General features: G+C 38.6%; 1 protein-coding gene across 2 annotated transcripts in view; it reads right to left on the bottom strand.

The window, feature by feature from the left end:
- The window catches only part of LOC143860274 (sodium/proton antiporter 1-like), a 38,062-nt gene that overhangs the window by 7,300 nt on the left and 11,878 nt on the right, over positions 1-18,884 (bottom strand). For both annotated transcript variants that reach the window (XM_077370842.1, XM_077370843.1), the window contains 2 exons: positions 9,784-9,890; positions 3,078-3,198 (listed from right to left, as the gene is read on the bottom strand). In XM_077370842.1, coding sequence (XP_077226957.1) covers positions 3,078-3,198; positions 9,784-9,890 — 228 coding nt within the window. The remainder of the gene's footprint in view (positions 1-3,077; positions 3,199-9,783; positions 9,891-18,884) is intronic.

Genomic DNA, 18,884 nt, shown 5'->3' with positions numbered 1-18,884 from the left:
GGGTCTCAATTGTCCCACTTTCACTAGGCCCAACATAACTTTCAAAGTAAATCAGGTTTGTCATTACCTTCACGACCTAGAGAAGAGGAGCCGCGAAACCTTAAAATGCATCAGAGGTGGATCACGACTTTGAAGGGGACATCAGGACAAAAATATGGCTTCTACCATGGCTGAACTCACATGACGAGGGCATTTCCTCCAAGAGCTACATTTGATATCAGATTCACATCTCCTTTACTACGATAATCAAAGTGACATCAGATTATCTCAAATCCATTTTTTCATTCCAGAACAAAGCATATAAAGATAAATTATCATTTCATCCGCAATAAGGTTGAGGATGGTGAAGTTTGTCCAATCCACGTTACTAATAAAGAATAAGTTGGTGTATTTAGTATTTACAAAGGGTTGAACACCACCACTATTTGGTTGACAAGTTGAATATATTCCATGTACACTTTAGCTTGAGGGGGAGTGTTCGGTTGAAATATGTATCTGGGGCATTTTCTAATTTGATCGTTGTCTGTATAAATACCATTGTATAGCTCCCAGTCGAATTAATGAAACAAGGATTAGAGTTCAAACTCCACGACGATCTTCTCTTCTCTATCTTTCTTGGTCTTCATATTCGAAGAATTTTTTTTCATTTGAATATTCATACTCATACTAGTTCAAAAAAATTAGAAGAACATCAAGAGTTGGATGTGTGTGTGTGTGTTAGAGAGAGAGAGAGAGAGAGAGAGAATTAATCAGCAAAGAGATGGTGTCTCCGCAAGCTTTGGAGGGATGATATATCTAGGGAAATGATAAATGCGTCCCTTTTCATCACTTGGGACACCGAACTGCATTGTACTTTGCAATCAGGTCACTTCATTCCTTCAAATGTGAAGTACATCAGCCCCTTTGCAGTCATAGATACACTCTAGCTGGGTGTCCCAAGTAATGAAAAGGGGCGCATTTATCATTTCCCTAAATCTAACATATGGTCATTTTCCCTCATATAATAGGAAAACCACCATTTTACCCACCCAAAAAAGTCTTTACCACCTCTATCACATGCATCAACCTAGGTCTCTGTGGTTGCTTTGTAAACCCGCTAAAATGGGGATCTGTGGGGATTCCCCGATTTAAGCAAGGAGGGGATGGGAGCGGGGATTGAAAAAATTCCCCGAAGTGGGGCGGGGATGTGGATTGCCCTCGCCCCGGCCCGCCCCGTAATCCCCATATAAAATTGAATTTTTCACTAATAAATTTGGGTAGCCGCACTTATCATAGAACAAATTTTGTTTGGTATTCCTAAATTTTCCCTAACATCTTTATCAAATGCATTTTTTAGTAGAATTTCCCACTAAAAAAATCCATTAAACGCGTTTCCCAGTAGTGTGCGGGGCGAGGATGGGGAATAGAATTTCCCCGCGGGGCAGGGGATCCCCCGTCATCCCTGAAGCGGGGACGGAGTGGGGATGGGGAATTTTCCCTAAGGCGGGGACGGCGTGGGGAATGCAACATCTGGCCCCGCCCCGCCCTACCCCGTTGCCACCCCTATTGCCTTGAGCCTGGGTGACGGCCTAGGTACAATAAAGTCAGGTGGAGCTAACCTAGGCAATAAAGTGCTCGCTAGGCACCAAAGTGACAATGTTGTCAAACATTATAAACTCGACTCAACTCAACTAAGCCTTTGTCCCAAACTAGTTGGGGTCGGTTAATGAATCAATTAGAAAATTTTCATGAAGAAGGTGAAAGGATCTGCCCAGCTCAAATTGACTAAGTCCAATCCTAACACGAGTTGGGTCTACATGGATCATTTTCTTCCATTCTCTCCTATCCAAGGTCATGTTCTCTGTTATGTCCGTAGCCCTCAAGTCTTTCCTCACTGTTTCTACCAAGTTGTTTTCTGTCTGCTCCTACCTCTTTTTACTCCATCAACTTGGCACAAGTCACTTCTTCTCACTGTAGGATCCAAAGGCCAACGTTGGATATGCCCAAACCATCTTAAGCGGTGCTCTCTCATCTTCTCCTCAATTGGTGCGACACCCCACCTTCTTACGGATGTCTTCATTTTTAATTCGATCTAACCTTGTGTGGCCACACATCCATCTAAGCATTCGCATCTCCTCTACATTCATCTTATGCACATGCTGCTTCTTGGTGGCCTAACATTTTGAGCCGTACAGCATGGTTGACCTCACAGCTGTCTTATAAAACTTTCCCTTCAACTTTACGGTCGCACAGAACTCCTGAAGCATGCTTCAACTTCAACCAACCTGCTCTTATTTTGTGGTTAACATCCTCTTAAATCTCTCCTTCCTTATGTAGGATTGAACCAAGATAGCGAAAGATATCCCTCTTGGGTACCTCCTGTTCAGTCATATTTACTACATCCTCACCCCGCCTCCTTACCTTACTAAAGTTGCACTCCAAATACTCTGTCTTAGTCCTGCTCAGTCTAAAACCTTTGGATTCTAAAGTAGTTCTCCATAACTCTAACTTAGCATTAACTCCTGCTTTGGTTTCATCAATTAATACAATGTCATCTGCAAATAACATACACCACGGCACCTCGTCCTGGATACCCTCCGTAAGTTCATCCATAACTAGAGTAAAAAGATATGGGCTTAGAGCTGATCCTTGGTGCAATCCTATTGTAATTGGAAACTCACTAGACGTGCCATCCGTTGTTCTGACACTAATTATTGCTCCATTGTACTCACTTGTCAAACATTATCAACTAAAAAATAACTTCTAATTCTATTGAGCGGCACAAAAAACCGAAAAACAAGAGGGCACATGATAACATTGCGTTTGTAGTCGAATAACATAAATACTGACATTTCAAGGAGGGAAAAAGTAAAAACATGGCATATCTACTTCTCCAAAGTGTATTAAATTATTCATATAAAAATAATGAAACAAATCACTCGATGGCAATAAAAAAATTCAATTTACCTCCATGCACTAAATCAGTAACAAACAAAAGCATGAGCAAAATGATAATGATTAAATAATTGTAGACTTATACACTAACAAGTCTAATACGATATGAAGATTGACAATTTAGTACGGTAAAGAAGAAATGCCTTCATTGTTTGCAATGTGGAGATCTGTCCATGTATCCACAACATAGTCGTGGTAACATCACCGATGGGCGTCCATGCACCACCAGCATTTGCAGCTATCACAACAACAGCTCCTAAAAACCTGTAAAATTATATTATATTTTATAAGCATTGCGAGGAAATCACATAAGTAACCTTGTAAAAATATTGGCAAATAGTTTTTAGGAGATGAATGACATCATGCAATCCCTAAATTATAAACTCAGGAGTGATGTTCCAAAATTTTGAATTGCTTATCATTCAAAAAAAAAAAATTGAATTGCTCAAAACCACCAGTATGGAATTCAATATCTGGTAAAAATTACATAACACAAATGAAGGTATTCCCCAAAAGTGGAAGAACCTCATTAGTGGCTCTTCACAAATAGTTTGACCTATACTACATTGAAGTGCTGATTGGAGGCCCCAGGATAATATTTAATTCATCATTATTGTAACAACTGGAAATTTTTGGGGTTTTATTTAAAAATATTTTCACCCCAAAAGTTTATGATACGGTGTATTAAATTAACCTAGTTAATATGTTTCATAAAAAGGGTTTCAAGGGGTATTTTTGGCACTTTATAAAAAGTCAGTGGAGGCTTTAATTTTCGATTTTTGGTGGGACCCTACAATTTAACTGTATAAACCATATCCCTTCTTAACCGACCCTCTTGTTTATGTTTTGTAAAACAAAAAAATTGATATTTCCACCCAAAATTTAAATTAAAGTGGATGTGTCAAGAATGCCCAAGCAAGATTTTTACACTAGGCATAAGTGAAGGGGGGGGGGGCATTCTTGGCATATAAAGTTAAGTTGAGAAATAACTTTTATGATTGGAGGTTTCAAAAAGTTTGCCGTAATTCAATCCCTTAAAAATAGCAAATCAAATCTTAGCCAAATTCTTACGCCTCTAATATTGGGAAAATATTACTAATTTCCAAATATCATGGGACGTCCCTCCTTTTTCGCCTAATTAATTGCCGCCCACTCCAAATTGGAGGGGGAACGGCAATTAAATTCACCATTTGGGCGTCCCATGTGGCCCCTAGTTATATACATATTTAGATAACTATGTTTCTTTTGCAAAGATTTACAAAAAAAAAAGGACTAAAAGATTTAATCTCATAAAGGAAAGCCAATAAGAGGAATTAAAGGAAGATTGTAAAAGTGGAGAATTACAAATCTCTACAAACTATTTTGGGCGTGTATACTTTCCCAAGTGGGGACGTGTGCACTTATGCCATCCCATACTTCGTTAAAATATTTTATGTGCCACCTTCAATCTTGCAATCAAAGATTTTCTTTTGTTAACCTTTTAATTTTCCTTGGTGGATCAATTGGAAGCATGGTAAGTAAAAATAGAAAACTTATGTAAATAGGGATTTCTTGGGTAGGAAATCCAATTTCATAAATTAAGAAGTCTTCCTCTTTTTCTCTCCCTCTTATGAACTTGTATTGCATCCTTTCTATTCCCAACAAATTTTTGGAGAAGAGAGAGAGAGAGAGAGAGAGAGGTGTTCGGCCATTAAAAGAAAAAGGAGAAGAGAGGTTCAAATTGATTCTTTGACTACAAGTAAGTGCTCAGTAAACTAATCATTTCTTGTCTTCGAATAGGCTTATGTAACAAAAATAAAATGAAATAATGGGATTTCTAAAACCTTCTTACAAAGCCCATATCTTATCTCCTTGAGTTATAATGTCTTTTTCGGAACAAGACTATATACAGATAAATGGCAAATGAATTAATGTTCAAAAGAAATTAAGAAAACTTTTTGAGCACACATATTAGATAAGAGCCAAAGATTTTAATTCCAAGATTTGTACCTTGCCAATGTCAAATAAATCTGTAAAATTTTTGGTAATCGACATTGGTATGTCAAACGAAATGTTATTAATAGTTTTCTTTTATATCTACGCTTTCAACTGAAATTTTAATACCTTATGTACATCAAGTGCTTTTGTATTACGAGTTAGCATAGTATCTATATAAACGTGCATATAATGTGGGATTTTATTTTTCATTTCATTTCGTCAGTAATATATATTAATTTTGAAAATTTTCTTCGTGACAGTATTATTGTGTAGAAAATAGGTACATAGAAACTTTAAAATTTTCATGTCAATATCATGCGATGAACTTTATCATCTTCTCTAAAAAACTGGAGGTTATCTAGTGCAAAATTTTTAGTACCTTAGACAGTACTATTATACGTATAAATTATTGGAAATTTTGTTTTATATATATATATATATATATATATATATATATATATATATATATATATATAAACAGGGACATGTCCTCTAATAAGATTTTTTTTTAATCAGTACTTTCATATTAAGTTAAGGAAATTTCTTATATTTTAGTTCGATCAGTGTTTTTTAATATCGAGTTATTTTGATATCTATGATCGTTATATAAGTAGTAAAGGGCTGGAAATCGATGGCTAATTTAACACCTTAAATATAAGTAATCACTTATTCAAATAAATCGAGAATATTGGAGTAAAGAGAACTAGGTGCCCAACTTAGGATGAGACTTAGCGATTTAATGAAAAGCTTAGTTGTGTGTGCGGTTCCATGATCTCGGGATTTATGCTTCTCCGATTCTGGTTAGAAGCGGCTTCGAATTTCCCAAGTTCTGACGACAAGGCAAGTTTTGGTTACTCACTTAATAATGTTTTTAATGTTGATGTGGTTTTATTATTCTGTTTTCCATAATAATGAAATGAATAATTTAGCATGTGTAATAAGAGTGGATTGTTCTAGGCATGTTATTCCGATTTCAATTATTTAATGCTTGGAATTGGATAATGATTGGAAAATTGAGATATGGATTGTAAAAGAAAGGCTTTATTGGAAAATAATTGTACACATATTTAGGATTGGGAATAATGGGAGGGAGGACTAAGGAGAACCCTTAGATCGAACCTTGGGCGGAAAGCCAAAAGCCAACCAGTCCGAGAGTGGGCGATGCATTGGGAGGAACCCTTGTGGTGAACCGATCGAAATCCTAAAGTGGATCACATTCCATTAGGGAACGGAGGGTCCTTGATGGTCAATGATCACCGGCCAGGCTAGAAAGCCACCGCAGTACATGAGGAGAAAATCAATGGGAACTGCCGCATGATCATTGGGGAAAAGGAGAGATCATTTAAAGTTTCACACGTGCATTGCATTTTACAATTATTTGTTTTAGTTATAAGTTGATAATAAGACTGCTACAGTTCATGTTTTATTATTGTTCCATTGTTGTAGAAAATATTATGGTGAAATGCATGTCGCTTAATTTCATTATTCAGAGAGTTTCCTTTACTTGCTTCTAACCCTCATATCCTACAGGAATGGTAGGTGAAGAGGAGGGAACTTTTGCTAATGAAGACATTTGATGAGACCAATGCGGGCATTTGGGGTGCTAGAGTCATAGAGTGCGGATTGGCATCATGGTCACTTCCGTGGTTTAGATTTAATTGGATTTAGGAGTTAATATTTTGGTTATTCAGACTTTGGGTTTAATTATGTTAGTGGGTCTCAAATTTGGAGACATTTTTTTTATTGTTAGTTGTTCACGAGAATAATGATGATGGGAAGGTTTTAATTTATTTAGTCTTAATTAATCGCTTCCGCTATTTGTTATCTGTTCTAAAAAATAAAATAAAAATTTCAGTGGTTTTGGTAGCGACCTCAGGCAATGGAAGCCGAGTCGTTACAATTATAGCATCTAATTGTAGCATATGTCAATGAGTTCCCAAACAAAGCTTTTCTTCATCACAAACAATACAGCATGTGGTAAAAAAACTGGACTCTATGACACAAAATAGGTGGGACTGTGGGAGTATTATAATCTAGCTAGAACTTTTAACTAGTAAGACATCTCTTGCATCTTACATTTTCTCAATCTCTATCCATCAATCACTAACAGCATTAACTCATCTGAAAAAGTAGTCATAGACACCCTTCGAAACAGTATGCATCATTGTAGGAAACGCCGGTGAAGTTTTCCCATTCAGCTACCTCCCTCCCCCCTCTCTGAAACCAGTGACTCACAAAAACCATAATAACTAACACTGAGAGAGACTTCAAGGCTCATCACCTTTAAATGAATTTAGAACAAGATCACAAAAAATGAAGGAATGCAGCACATAGAGAATGACCATGATTGTGGGAGATGAATGACCATGATTTGTTGGCTTCGAGCGGCATATCAAGGAATAAAATACCTAGATCGAGCCTTATTGAACACCATGATTGTAAAAGGTGACTCTTTGGATGTGATTCGTTGGCTTAGAGGGACGGTTGTGCCTCCTTGGAGATTTGCGCCCCTTTTTGACGGGATCCATGATCGAATGGAAGGATCCTCAATCACTTTTAGACATGTAAGGAGATCAATTAATAGTGAATCCAACAGATTAGCATGGGAAGGGGTTGGAAGATTGGATCTAGAGATGTTTGATTTTATGCCCCCTTGACAGATTTTTTTATTTTCTCATTGTATTTTCTTTTTACCTTTTTTTGTATTGTTCTCTCTCCGTGTACTCTTTTTTGGGGTGGACCATCTCGGTCTTCCCTATCTTAAATCAATTTTTACCATTCAAAAAAAGAGAAATGAATGACCAAGATTGCATCTGAAGTTGTAACGACCCGGAACATATACCGAGTCGCTACGGAAAAAAGAAACCTGCAAATACCATCAATTTTTTTTAAACAAATAAGAGAAAGATTCAAACTAAGTTCCATTCCTACTAGTAACTGCATCCACAATTATTATTCCAACTTAAATTCAACCCACATAAAAGTTCCAAACATCTCAAATTTTTCCATAGACTGAACCGAAGCGAAATAAAACTAGATGAAGAATCCACGGGTGCTTCCTAGACAATGAATTTCGTTCAACACAATAGAGGCTACATGGACGTAAAAGTTCACCTTAATACAGTATAAAGCTATAGAAGAATCACATCCGATTCATGAATTATGTATTGACTTCTTTTCAGATTGCTGGAGGAAAAGGAGAATGGCTCTGAGCTCAAGTATATTATTCAGGTTTTCATACAGCAAAAATACAATAATGGGAAATCCATCAAAAGAACAAAATATTCATATCAGCAAGAGCCAAAACTAGCACGAATCGGCTGAAATGTATCACGTATAGACCAATATGCCTGCAATTATTATTTATTATCTTTTTTTTCTCAAGTGTTGAAAACCAAGAGATCTCTAATCTCTCAAAATAGGATCAAACATGATGTGCAACAAGCGTCAATATGAGACACAAGAAACAAAAACCTGAATAATATACTCGAGCTGCAAAGACCAAAACCGCAAGTATATTAGTGGTATACTAAACCGGTATGTGTTACATAATTATCTCTATATAAATTGCATGTGAAATGTGGTATGAACTGAATTATTATTCATGTGCGACAGTGCATGCTACTAGGTGTTTGATGTTGTTAAACCATTATGGGTGGTTTTTTGCTTATGTGGTATTTTTTGGTATATATCTGTGCTTATTTTAGTACTTGAATTTTCATCTTAAATACCAATCATTTGCATATGATTCTATGATTTTATATAATTACCACCAAAATTTCCATCTGAAACCAACATGTTTCCGGTTTTGTCATGACCAAACGTCGAGTCAGGCTACAATGGTGGTGGTTTCTTTCGAATTAGGCCCTTCTTTAGATCGGTCATCGTTTAAAAACTTAAATATGATGGATAATTCACATAGATGAATGTCCATGGGAAAATATTTTTGTGTCAAGTCTTCGTCCTCTTTAAGAAGTGCTAGAAGAGTTTCCATACTGATATCTGGCGGATGATTTCTTCAATATTGAGTGATGTCCTCTAATAGTTGAGAGATTTTACCCTCCTCTTTGTGAGATTCGGGTGGAAATTCAATCGTAATTCTCTCTCCATCATGAAGTCCAAAGTTATTCCCCACTTTGACTAAAATCCTAAAATTAAACTGCCTAGAACAAAGTTAACAATGAATTGCAATCTCAGAAGTGCAAGTCAGAAGATCAACTCTTAATCATAGCTAAGCCCCATCGAACCCTCCTATATTCCTAATTTTAGCTCTAGAGCCCTTAACCAGAATAGAAGTCTTAAATTGGAAGCTGAAATCTACTAATCTCCAGCACCTCACTAGTCAAAACCATTCCAAATTGGAATCTTCCACAGAGTTTACCGGCCATACGGTAAACATGAAGAGGGAAACTCTCAAAATCCATCTGAAGCCCTCTTAAAAATCACAATAAATTACAGAAATAAAGAAGAGTTGACTGTCCCTGATTTTGTGTAGTTTTGACCACAAAGAAGAGCAAGAACTAGTGATCCAAGAAAAGGATCTTGCCGTAAATAGAAAAAAAAAATATGAGCATCTAAGGTCATAGTACCTGATAGATCTATTTGATTTTCGCATTTTCCTTTTTCTTATGACATTAATGCACGATATGCGACCCAACACAATACATGATAGATAAACAAGGGCATATCATTAAATCCAGCCATTGATGGTTTGAATTACATTATACAAAATACAGAAGTAGGCACATTTAATCGAAAAGATACTCATTAAGTTTCAAAAAGATAATCAGATACTATGGACATGTAAATTTAGGAAATATTTTAAAAAGTGTGCAGGACCGTGGAAGAATGAGGAGAGCATTAGAAATTTACTTCCTGTATTCTGAGGGAGGTACAAGTTTCCGCAGTAAGGAGACCATAACAATAGTAGATGTTAGGTTGTCAAGGATAGAACTAAGGAAAAAGGTCACGATACCAATCTGCAAATGTCATCAAGATGTTGGTCAAACCATGACTATTCTTTGTATTTCTTCCTTTTCTAATAAACTCAATCTTTCTCAAAGGAAAAAAAAAGCACAAATATTCATGCATTTTTTTATTTACATAAGAATGGTATACAAATTAAAAACAAGACATTAGCATCAAATAGATCTCTTAAACCTATGCTAAGTAACTTGTACTTCAATAAAATTGATCTAAAAACAAGTAAAAAAGTAGATTCCATATAATACAGGTCCATTCAGAAAAAAAACTGCTAGAGGATCTCCCATTGGCCCCAAAAATTTTAGCCATAGCATGAATGGACTCATTTAGCAGGTAGATAGGACTGGAAGATATCGATAATAAGCCTGCCTACATGATGCCGTATATTCTGAAGAATGGTAAATGGATGATGGAACCATAACATGTTGATTGTAAACACAAATAGATCACTTTCATCTAATACTTCTGCTTGACAAGTTAGATATGCCACATATTAAAAATATCGTTATCTTCTTACATAAAGGTAAAGGACATAAGGGGTTGTTAAATCATTTTCAGTTCATCAAAGATGAAATATTGTTATTAAGCTATGACTGCTCCGATTCTTCAGCAAATGTCTGTTGAGTAACTGAGTCTAAAGTAACCCAATGACTACCTAGTGACCATTTGTTTGTTACAGACAAATGTGTCGTTAGAAGTCCCCACTCTTGCCATTAGGAAGAGAAGTGGATCATAAAAGTTGAGCAAAAATTCAAATGGTTTAGATGATGAAGGACCTACTTTGGAAAATTAAAAATGAGTTTTACAAAAGCCAAACAGGATGTCTTTTCTCCTAGCTTGGTCATTCACTATTGTAAATGGGTAAAGATAACATGAAGAATATCATAAAAGAAAGTATTAGTCTCCAAATTTCCACTTTCAGCCAAATAAAAACACTTCATATTTTATTCAAAAAAAAACCCCTTCATATTCTAGCATAAAAATGTTTTATATTTAATTGAGGATTCCCCTTTATTTCATGTCATTATTCCTCTGCCTGGTTGTAGTCATGCACAAAATTGAGTAAATACAAAGAAACTTCTTGTAGAATGACAAAGAAAAAGATAAAAAATATCAACTGGTTAATTGGGATGAGGTGTGCAAGCCAGTTAAAGAATGTGGTCTAGGTATTAGGACGTTGAGGGTGATGAACAAAGCCCGGTTTAGGAAAGAGCTGTGGAAATTTGGAGAAAATTGGAAGCACCTTTGAAGAACCATGATGGACGCAAAATACGGATCCAATATGGGCGTTCTTTGTGGTTGTTCAGTGGCATCGATCCTTCCCTCTCTCAAAGAAATATCAATGACTTTTTTCTAGAAGTCTTAGGAGGAAATCAAGCTAAGTAGACGTTTTATTGAGGGACTGCGTCCCAGATGGGAACCACCCCCTCCTGGAAAGTTGAAACTGAACTTTGATAGCTCGAGTCATAGTAACCCTGGCCCAGCTAGCATTGGAGGTCTTCTAAGGACTTCCAAAAGAGAGATTCTTTGGGCCTTTTTGGCCCTATCAGAGTAAGAGATTCTAACAAAACAGAAGTTCAGGCACTTCTCTATGGCATTAGGTTGTGGTCTAGGTATTAGGACGTTGAGGGTGATGAACAAAGCCTGGTTTAGGAAACAGCTGTGGAAATTTGGAGAAGATTGGAAGCACCTTTGAAGAACCATGATGGACGCAAAATACGGATCCAATATGGGCGTTCTTTGTGGTTGTTCAGTGGCATCGATCCTTCCCTCTCTCAAAGGAATATCAATGACTTTTTTCTAGAAGTCTTGGGAGGAAATGAAGCTAAGTAGACGTTTTATTGAGGGACTGCGTCCCAGATGGGAACCACCCCCTCCTGGAAGGTTGAAACTGAACTCCGATAGCTCGAGTCATAGTAACCCTGGCCCAGTTAGCATTGGAGGTCTTCTAAGGACTACCAAAAGAGAGATTCTTTGGGCCTTTTTGGCCCCATCAGAGTAAAAGATTCTAACAAAACCAAAGTTCAGCCACTGCGGGATCGAGAAGGGAGCGGTGTCCGTCGATAGCGAAGCTTCGCGAATGGCAATTTTTCTTCCTACGAGAAGGACGGAAAATATTAAACACGACTAGTTTGGGCAAATCGAGAGAAATTTCAGAGATAATTCAATTTTCCTTTAAAATAGGACGCTCTTTTTCCTTTCATGCTTTCTTTAAAGAATCGCAAAAGGTGAAACGAGAGTTTGGTGGCATTGACTAGGGATTCGGATTGATAAGGGATTGGGCCTGTAGCTCAATGGTTGAGGCTTTGTATCTCAACCTTGAGGTCGCAATCTCAGCTGGTTGAGGGCGATTCTCTGCGAGACAATTTCATACACCCACATAGATTGTGGATGCCACTGACGAGAATCAGAAGGCCCTAGAGGGGCACAACTTATAGCTCATACATGTTTGGCGACCAGCCAATTTTAGATGCATATTCTCTCGCCCACTCTGGGTCACCAAGGACTCCACTCTTAGATTAGATATGCCCTTTATTTGAGGATGCCTCATTTACCAATTGTTTTTTTCTTTTGCTGGCTTCTAACTTTTCATTTTTCTACAGCAAATTTTCTTCCTTTCTGCTTTCTCTTGATGTATGTGACCATCTTGCCGTTGGGCCTCACACTTTTCTTTAATAACATTTCACAACTCAACAAAATGTAGGTTAAATAGTATTTGAAAAGTCCGAGGTAATTTACACTTTTCATACTTATCCATGTTTAGAGATGAACCAAGAGACAGGTGTCAAAATTCAATTAAGAGCACGGGTTAAAAACTCCCTGACTGAACCATCGACTCGCCCTAATTGACTCAGTTTTATCTTGGCTGAGTTCTTGTTTGAGTGCAAGTTTTGCCCTACCAAGTCAATCAAAACCTCCTTTGACTGGTCCAAGTTAATGAAAAAATAACTGTATCAATCATTGAGTCCTCTGGATCGACTCATTTTTACCTTGGCCAACTAAATTTCTAAACACTAAGTTGATAGGTTGCAACTACTTGAACTCAGGTTAGTATATCGATAGTATTTTATGATATTTTATTTGTAATTCACTTTTATAGGTAAAGTCTCACTAACGATCTAAAATTTCCATATAAATGGTGGAAAAGTTGTGGCACATTATAGCGTCCAGATTTGATAGGTATCACCATATGTGGTGATAGAGATCAACGCCCATTGCGCGTTTATTCTAGGTGGGGCCGCCCTTAGGGTCCTTTTTGTTATTATTAGTATTAGTTAGGGATATTTTAGTCATTTCATGTTAGAGTCCTATTTTAGTTGGTTTCTATACTTTAGTTGGTTTCTATTTATTTTGGGTTGTAATTGGCTATTTAAAGCCTTGAGCAAACATTATTGGGAACTTTTGATGAATATTGATTGATATTGAGAACTCTTCCTCCCCTCTTGTGTTTGTCTCTTTCTCTTCTCCTATTCTTCTCTCTATTCTCCCCTAATTCTTCTTCTTTCTTCTTCTTCCTACATCAAATTGGTATCACAGCTAAAGATCCAAGAGTCGAAACTGTCGAAATCTACCAAGTGACAGAGCCGTTGATTTTGCCGACCAACAACCCATCTTACAGTTTGATTGTAACAAAAAAAAAAAACACACTGCAAAAAAAATTTACACCCTCAGTCCACCTCGGTTCCCTCTTTGCTTCAACCCTAACAGCCATTGCACCACCAATCAGTCCCCAAACACCCAGTTCTCTTCAACCTCTTGAAACCCTAACCTTCACCTCTTTAGCCCTACTTGGTCCTACTTTTCCTACAAAAACCAGCCCCAAACTGCTAATTCCCACCTTGCTGTCTGGAAATTCACTAAAACAGCCTCTTGAATCCACTTTTTTCTTAAATTTCAGCCATAACCAGCAGCCCAAATTCCTTCCTGAGGAAGAATTCGAGGTTTCCTGTTGGTGCACGAAACCCTCGGCATTATTGGATCTCACCGGATTTTGTGGCTTGCCTTTCGCAGTTACTGTTGTCGTGTGAAGCCAGAAATACAGAAACAGAAAGTATCCTTCTATAACAACAGTAGATAAGGCATCTGACGTCACTTGCACAGGAGGAGTAACTTGTTAGAGAAGCTAAAATAAAGAAAGGAAAGTTTCTACTCTCACTGTACAGCACTTAAATAGTTATTCTTATTTTAACTTGTGCAACAAGTTTCACAAAAAAAGCTAAGGGTTGAATTATCAAAGTGGTTCATGTGACCACTTTCCTTTTCACAAGGCTTATTCCCCCACCCACTCTTTTTGCCTTTAGACACCCAAAAAAGACAAAAAAAAAATCAGAAAATTCAGAATAAAAGAAAAAAAAAATCAGAGTTTCTCTCTCTACTTTCTCTCTCTCTCTCTCTCAACTTTCTCTCCTCTCTCCGTTAGATTTTCTCTCTCTTGTTTTCGGGTTATTTCCGCTCGAAATTGGCCCGCGACTTCAACACGAAAGTTGAAGTACTTGATTAGTAGAGCACACCCGTATCAGTTTCAGCAGCAGACAGTGATATTCAGCACAGTTTCCAGAGCAATCTCAGCCGTCGATCACGTTCTACGGTCCGATCAGCACCTTTCCGTCATCCGATCGACGATCCACAACAGACGAGTTGTCAAGAAGACCATCAGGACTTCTTAGGCTATTCGTAGGCTTCCGAGGTACGCATCTTCTTTACTGAAATCAAGATTTAATATTCCTATAAGTAGATAGTCATTAAATTTGAACTTAGGGCCCATATTCACCTTGTTTTCATCAAACCCTTATTTCCTCTACATTAGATCCCCTTTTACCGTGATTTTTCGAACTCTATTTTTACACCAACCTTAAGTAGTTTCCTTTATTACATACTTGTTTCCTTGCATTACATTAGCATAGTTTAGTTGCATTACTTTTAGTTATTTGCGTTGTATATCAGCCAAAACCCTATCCTTTCCTTACCCGTAGTTCATGAGCATACAAACACGTTCACAAACCAAAATGGAAGAAAGAGTCACCGCCTTGGAAAATGTCGTGAACACTCTAAGGGGAACAGTACAACAAATGGCAGGACACATAGAACAACTAGAAGAGCGCCTTACACAGTTGGGTGACAGGTCTACCACTCACGTGGATGGACCTGGGCTCCAGGCAGGCCAATCTGGCAATGCTCGTGGACATCCTGACAGTCCAGGAGGTCTTCTCCCCACCCCTGCAAGACTTCGTCCCATTGCTAGAGAAACCCCTGCCAGGGAAAGTCATATGCAGCGCAATGATAGGAGAAATCACCATGTTGGCCATCCCTACCATGAGGGATTTGTTAACGAGGGACAATTTCAGGAAGACGACCCAAAGAATTATGTCCAGTCACCTACCCAGGCTAAGTATCTCGATAGGCGTTTTGCTACTCGACCTCCGAGACAGAGTCCAGATCGTCACCATACTGATCATATGGATATAACTAAAAAGGTCAAACTGGAGGTTCCTAGTTTTGATGGAAAGTTGGATTCCAATGTTTTCCTCGATTGGTTAGCAGACTTGGAAGCCTACTTTGCGTGGTATAAAATGGATGATTTTCATCGTGTGCAGTTTTGTCACGTTAAGTTAGTGGGATCTGCCAAACGGCATTGGCAAACTGTTCATAAGAACTTAGTGCGTTTCGGACAGCCATACGAATTTACCTGGGATGAGATGAAAACCAGGTTAACATATAAGTACGTGCCCCCCTTTTATAAACCTCAACTGCTGGACGAATTGCTAAATTTGAGGCAGTCGACCTTTACAGACACTCAATACTTGTCTAAGTTTGAAGAGCTTTCGCTGAGATGCGATGTAACTAACGAGCTTTCCATGATTATCCAGAAGTTCATAAATGGGTTGCGACCCGAGATTAAGCGAGAAGTCGAACTCCATTCTCTTGAGACCATGGAGGAAGCCTATCAAAAGGCTCTCGCATTTGAAAAATATCTCAAGTACCCCAACCCTAGAGGTGGAACATTCCAAATGAGAGAGACCCAAACGAGTAGATCATGGTACTCACAGCAGACTGGTAGAGTCGCCCAGTCCGGTCCGTCTGCTTCAAGAAACACCACCACTGTTTCTAGAGGAAGCAATAACTTGGGTCCAGCAGTTAGCACTAATCGAGATAAAGGACCGGTAAATCCTACTTCTCGTCAAGGACCTGTAACTTCAAATTCCCGACAAGTACCCCAAGGTCCTGAGTGTTTTAACTGTCACCAGAAAGGTCACATTGCCTCCCGTTGTCCACATGGCACCCTTACTATAGAGGAGCATGGTGAACCCTTCGAGCACCAAGACGACGAGCAAGAAGTAGAGCCTCTTGATCCTGTCGACTCGGCAGATGAAGCTGACTTCGATGGCACACGTGTTAGTGTAGTGCGTTGCATTTTGTCTACGCCTGCAACAAACGATGATTGTCAGCGCACTAACATTTTTCATACTTATCTCACCTGCGGAGGCACAGTGTGTAAAATCTTCATCGACGGAGGTAGTTCCATGAATGTTGTCTCCCAAGCGGGTGTCTCTAAAATGAAACTCAAACCCGAAGCTCACCCGCAACCATACAAGGTCGCTTGGGTTGATAAGACATCCTTACCTGTTTCACAGAGGTGTCTCGTCCCCATCAAAATGGGAGATTATTCCGACAAGATATGGTGTGATGTCTTACCCATGGATGTTGCCCACATCTTACTCGGCCGCCCCTGGCTTTATGATATGGATGTCCTTCATCATGGGCGAGAAAATTCATATGTCTTTAAGCACCATGGTAGAACAATTAGGCTAAAATCTGCGCTACCTGTCGATAAAGTTAAGAGTTCTAAGCCTACTCCACCATCAAAGCTCGCTCAACAAAAGAGTCTGCATCTTCTGAACCGTAAAGAATTTGAAGGAGCAAGTCAAGAGACAGGACACATGTTAGCTTTAGTGGATGAAGGAGCTCTTCAGCTCTCTTCTGAGCAACCAGTTGACCTACCACCCGAGGTCACCCAGATATTACAGGAATTTAACGATGTGATTCCTGATGAGCTTCCTGCAGAATTAAGATCATGAGAGATGTTCAGCATGAGATTGACCTGCTTCCCGATTCTCAATTGCCCAACCTTCCACACTATCGCATGAATCCCCTAGAGCGAACAGAGTTACGTCGACAAGTAGAGGAATTACTAGAGCGTGGTGTAATCCGAGACAACCTTAGTCCCTGTGCTGTACCCGCATTGCTTACACCCAAGAAAGACGGATCATGGAGAATGTGCGTTGATAGTCGCGCTATAAATAAGATCACAATTAAGTATAGATTTCCCATTCCCCGTCTTGAGGATATGTTAGATCTATTAGCTGGATCGCGTTGGTACAGTAAGATCGACTTACGTAGTGGTTACCATCAAATTCGAATTCGTCCAGGAGACGAATGGAAAACCGCCTTTAAGACACTAGACGGATTATTCGAATGGTTAGTCATGCCCTTTGGATTATCTAATGCTCCGAGCACATTTATGAGGGTAATGACACAGATATTACGTCCGTTCTTAGGCAAATTCGTGGTGGTCTATTTTGACGATATTTTAATCTTTAGTCGATCAAAAGGATTACATTTGAATCACCTTAGGCAAGTTCTTGAGATTCTTCGAGAAGCTAAATTTTATGCAAATCTCAAGAAGTGCTCATTTATGCAAACCCATGTGATATTCCTAGGCTTTATCGTCTCGGAAAAGGGTGTATCTGCAGACCCTGAAAAAGTGCGAGCAATTAATGATTGGCCAGTTCCTACTACACTTTCGGACGTTCGAAGTTTTCATGGATTGGTCACATTTTATCGCAGATTTGTTAAGGGTTTTAGTACCCTTATGGCTCCAATAACGGACTGCATGAAGAAAGGTGAGTTCCATTGGACCTCTTCTGCTACACGAGCTTTTCAAAATATCAAGCAGAAGATGATGGAAGCTCCTGTCCTAGTTCATCCTGACTTTTCTAAAGTCTTTGAGGTAACATGTGATGCGTCAGGAGTAGGGCTAGGAGGTGTTTTAAGTCAAGAAGGACATCATGTCGCCTACTTTAGCAAGAAATTTAATGAGGCTAAACAGCGTTATTCGACATATGATAAAGAGTTATACGTTGTTATACGGGCATTGTCCTATTGGAGGTATTATCTTTTACCCCGGGAGTTTGTATTATATTCTGACCACGAAGCATTGAAATACCTTCATTCACAAAAGAAATTAAGCCAACGTCACGCTAAGTGGATAGAATTTCTTCAAGAGTATACTTTTGTACTCAATCATCGGGCAGGAATTGAAAATAAAGTAGCTGATGCCTTAATTCGTAAGGTTTTGGTCTTACAGTCCATTAGTGTCACAATCATAGGTTTTGATAGACCGAAGGACGAATATCCTACGTGTCCTGATTTTGGCATCATCTTTCAAGATGTCCATGATGGTAACCATAGAGAACATGTTGATTTCTTGATAAACAATGGTTATCTCTTTCGAGGTTCTAGGCTATGCATTCCTCGCACATCCCTTCGCGATTTCTTAGTTTGGGAAATGCATGCTGGAGGCCTAGCAGGACACTTTGGCCGTGATAAGACGATCGCGTTAGTCGAGGATAGATTTTATTGGCCATCTTTAAAGAAAGACGTAGCGTGAATCGTGTCATAGTGTCGCACATGTCAATTAGGTAAGGCTAAGAAACAAAATACTGGATTGTATACACCTTTACCTATTCCCCACTCCTCATGGCAAGATATTAGCATGGACTTTGTCCTTGGTCTGCCTCGGACGGCTCGAGGACATGATTCTATCATGGTTGTGGCGGATCGTTTCTCACGGATGGCACACTTCATTCCGTGTCGCAAAACAGCTGATGCCGTGCAAGTAGCTAAGCTGTTCTTTAAGGAAGTTGTCAAACTTCATGGGCTTCCTGTTTCCATTGTGCAGATCGTGATGTCAAGTTTGTTAGCTATTTTTG

The sequence above is a fragment of the Tasmannia lanceolata genome, unplaced genomic scaffold (assembly GCF_043159265.1).
Source record: "Tasmannia lanceolata isolate RefF3 unplaced genomic scaffold, GAP_Taslan_0.1 ptg000037l, whole genome shotgun sequence".
Lineage (NCBI taxonomy): Eukaryota > Viridiplantae > Streptophyta > Magnoliopsida > Canellales > Winteraceae > Tasmannia > Tasmannia lanceolata.
Note: the sequence above shows the minus strand (reverse complement) of the source record. Positions and strands in the feature narration are given on the sequence as shown.